Raw genomic sequence first — 3,985 nt, 5'->3', positions numbered from 1 at the left:
CCACGATGTAGAAAAGTTGCCTCAGATCCCAGGTTTCCTTTCAGAACTCACCTGAGGTCTACTGTGCCTGAGCACCTGGCATTTTCTCTTTCCTTCCTCCTGCTCACCTGGCTGGAGCTCCGCCCCCTCTGGGTTTCCCAGCTGAGGTTCCCCTAGTGGTCATCTGTGACAATCTCAGGTTATGTTTTCGTTTTTCACACATCAGCTGGGATAGTCCCACAGTCCAGGATAAAAGCAGCACCACGGAGCTGAGGCAAGAGTGGCATACCTGACAGAGTTGGACACCCAGAGACACCTTGTCACAGAGCACCAGGCCCAGATCCACACGGGACACTGAGGCTCAAGACTCCAAGGCCAACAGAAGTAGAGCCCAGAGCTGCCAGCCAGAGGTACACATTTGGTCTCCATCAGCCACAGAGAGACAAGAGCAGGATGAAGCCAGGTGAGACCCACACCATGGCCATGGCTGTCACCACCCAGGACAGCCCTTGAGCCTTGGGCACCCGATGGCACCTTACTCACTGTTTCGTTGTCACACAGATCTCACAGGAGGTTCCATGCTGCTGTTGCTGCTGCTACTGTTGGCCACAGTGCAGTCCAGGACAGGGGCTGTTCCTGTGGTCAGAAAGCTCCACGTTTCCCTGGACACCAGGGAATGTCATATAGCCCAGTTCCAGTCTCTGTCACCACAAGAGTTGCAGGCCTTCAAGACAGCCAAGGATGCCTGTGTGAGTCTCCCCTGAATGCCTGTCCTGGGGCTCCTCTCCAGCCGTACCTCTGTGAGTTCCCTCTACACCTAGCCCAGAAGTGGACCAAGCTTTCCTTGAGGTGGGCTCACCTCAAATTCCCACACAGAGCTCTAAGCTCCTCCCTCTGCAAGCAGGCTCAGACCAATTTGACTGCTCTTAACCTCCTCCTGCTCCTACTGCAATGTCCCACTATGTCCCCTGCAGTCGATGGGTCTCTGCCACCCCTGGGGTTGAACTTGCCACCTTCCTGCCAGGAACCATCCTCCTACCCCACTGCACTGGCACAAGCCCCGCCCCCAGAGTGAGCTAACTCTAGCCTTTGCTGTCTAGGAAGAGCAGCTCCTGCTGAAGGACTCCAGGTGCAGAGCGCACCTCTTCCCCAGGACTTGGGACCTGAGGCAGCTGCAGGTGAGTGGGTTCAGGTGCAGCCAGCGCTCAGCTGGAGCCAGCCTCCTGACTGCTGTTGGGCCCGTTGGCCTCCTCTATTCTCCCTGTTTGTCCTTCCATGCTGCTCCTCATCCATTCACCCCCATCCTGGGCCACTGTGTTGCTTCTCCCTTGTCCCTTAATTTGCCACCTTCCCCTCAATGATTCCTCATCTCCCCTGCCCCTGCTCTGTCTTCTGTCTGAGCATCCTTCACCTGTGCCCATCTCCTTGTCCAGGTGTGGGAGCGCCCCGTGGCCCTGCAGGCTGAGCTGGCCCTGACACTGGAGGTCCTGGGCACCGTGACTGACCCATCCCTTGGGGACATCCTGGAGCAGCCCCTCCACACCCTGCGTCACATCTATGCCAAGCTGCAGGCCTGTGTGAGTCCTGGGTTCCTGTGCACATCCTGAGCTCTGGCCCACACCATCCCTGTAGGGCCAGCTCACAGCCCCTCTCCGCCCACAGGTCCTGTCCTCGCCCACAGCACAACGCAGGCCCCGCAGCCGCCGCCTGTCCCATTTCCTGCAGAGGCTCAACCAGGCCTCCAAGAAGGTGAGAGAGCAGAAGTCAGTGTCTGGGCACCAGGGCAACAGACAGTGGGCAGCCCCTGAGCCCTGTTGTGTCCCCACAGGAGTCCCGTGGCTGCCTCCAGGCCTCTGTTGCCTTGAACCTCTTCCGCCTACTCACCCGGGACCTGAGATGTGTTGCCAGGCCTGACCTGTGTGCCTGAGTCCTGGACCCCTCCTGCCTCCTGCCAAAGAAGACTCCATATTGTTTCAGTGTCCAGCATGTGCCTTAATTTATTGTCACGCAATCACTATTTATGTATTTATTTTTCTATGGGAATCTCCAACTCACCTCTAATTAAATGCCTATTTTTGTACTTTTTAAGACCCTTTTGCAAATAAACAATGAAGAAGACCCTCTTCAGTGTATTGTGTTTGTGTTGGTGTGGACTCCTGGTTTAAGCCCAGGGAGCAGCAGGGCAACAAAGGCTGTCCTGAGTTCCGCGTGAAGGGCCTGATAGGTTGGGGGTCTACAAGGTTCAGAGGTTCAGACACCTTTGCTTCCATGTCAGAATACAAATGCACATGAGGCCCGCTGAGCCCACACCAGGAGGTCTGAAAGAAGCTGCTCCTTGTGGGTCTGGGTGTCAGCTGCACATGTTGCTCCTGGTCTCAGATGAGGGTCCTAGGTCTCTCTCTCCTGGTTCTCTGGGGCTCCTCTTCTCTGTGCTCTGGACCCCCCTCCAAGCCTGCAGTATTGAATCCCTTCTCAGCCTGGGTCCTCCTGACCTTCTCTGCACCCTGTGTCTTGCGCCTCAACCAGAGAGAATTGTCTTCTATGACAGGTCCGGGGAATGCATTGCACCCTTTCTTACCCTAGGACAATGTCCCAACCTGATGTCCATCGATCTTCACCACAGTGCCAGTCCCTGGAACACTGTAGGGAAGATGCACACAGCTCCCAGAGCTTCAGGAAGATGACACCCTTCAGTGTGCACTTCAGCCTTGCAGTGTAGGGTGTGGCTGCAGGTAGAAATCAGTGACATATGTGCAGCTAGGATAGAGCCAGCCACAAAGCATGTGGAGGTCCCAGAGCCATGCAAACATGCTGTTCCAGCCTGCAAACAGGTTGCCAAGCAGAGACATTCAAAGTGACCTCAATCTCCTGAGGGTATAAATAAAACTCTGCAGTGGGCAGTGCCTTTTCTCTCATCAGGACAGAGGGGACTCTAACTGACCTCAGCTCTCATCTTGTAGCTTTATTTCTTCTACCTCCCATCATTTCGCCCTGGGAACATCAAGAGCTGCACAGTACACAGGAATTGCTCCCTGAAGAGGGACTGTGGTGAGGAGAAGCAGGTGTGTGATGGGATGCTTCTCACTGTCCATGCCATAGCAGGGAGGACTGCATTGGTCCTCACCGTTCAGCAGAGGAGTGCAGTAATATTGGCATTTCATCAGATGTACAACTTGGGTCCTTGAGGTTCACTAGGGTCTGAAATGGGTTCAGTAGGTCCAGAGAGATAAAAGAACTCAAGTGAAGCCATAAAAAAAATTAGGCTTACAAGAAGCCAAAAAGAAAAAGGTTGTCAGAATGGGAGAAATACTCTCAAGACCCAAAGAGGTCTATGTACATCAAAGTGTCTTTTGCACGCTTGATTCCTACATTTACTTTTCTTTTCTGGGGTTTGGATGGAAGGGGTTTTGCAGCAGCAAAGGACTTGGCTTGGAGCACTGGTTTAGCATCAAGTCCTGAGCGGGAAAATGAGGGCAGAACAAAGATGCCACCAAAAGAGCTCAAGCCCTCTAGCTTTGCTCAGTCAAATGAGGAGCTACAGGTGACAGAAAAGGAAATTCTTTTTCTATTGTGCATTGCTGCCTGCAGCAGAGCAAGGCCTGGTGCAGGCCGGGCAACAAGCTCTGGTCCTAGGTAGACTCAGCCAGCATTTGCGGCCACCTGAGAGGACTCACACTCTTCCCAGCCACGGCTGCTAGCACAGTCACGGGCAACAATCCCCACCACCCACACATGTGTTTCTTGCACTGAAAGTTTACACGGTGAAAATGGCACTGTGAATCCCACTGAACCCAATGGGGCAGGCAGTGGCCAGAGTGGGAGTGGCAACTGGTGTGTCCAGGGCCTGGGGTCAGCCAGCAGAGGTCATGGCTGCAGAGGTGACTGCCAGATGGCCTGGGGAACAGGAGGCGGGGCGCTGGACCCATCCCCAGCAGGAAGGCAGGTCAATCTAGCCACCAGGCAGGGCTGCTCACCTTACCCTGAGCCCACTATCTATCTATCTATC

General features: G+C 54.5%; 1 protein-coding gene across 1 annotated transcript; it reads left to right on the top strand.

The window, feature by feature from the left end:
• The first annotated feature begins 557 nt into the window (after positions 1-557).
• LOC101582218 (interferon lambda-3-like) lies at positions 558-1,906 on the top strand. Its single transcript, XM_004636881.1, has 5 exons — positions 558-728; positions 1,080-1,157; positions 1,413-1,556; positions 1,642-1,728; positions 1,808-1,906. Exons 1-5 carry the CDS (start codon positions 558-560, stop codon positions 1,904-1,906), a joined length of 579 nt encoding a protein of 192 aa, XP_004636938.1.
• Positions 1,907-3,985: the final 2,079 nt, after the last annotated feature.

Source organism: Octodon degus, unplaced genomic scaffold, assembly GCF_000260255.1.
Source record: "Octodon degus isolate 3935 unplaced genomic scaffold, OctDeg1.0 scaffold00083, whole genome shotgun sequence".
Taxonomy (NCBI): domain Eukaryota; kingdom Metazoa; phylum Chordata; class Mammalia; order Rodentia; family Octodontidae; genus Octodon; species Octodon degus.
The sequence above is the reverse complement of the archived record's forward strand: the minus strand, read 5'-3'. Positions and strand labels throughout refer to the sequence as shown.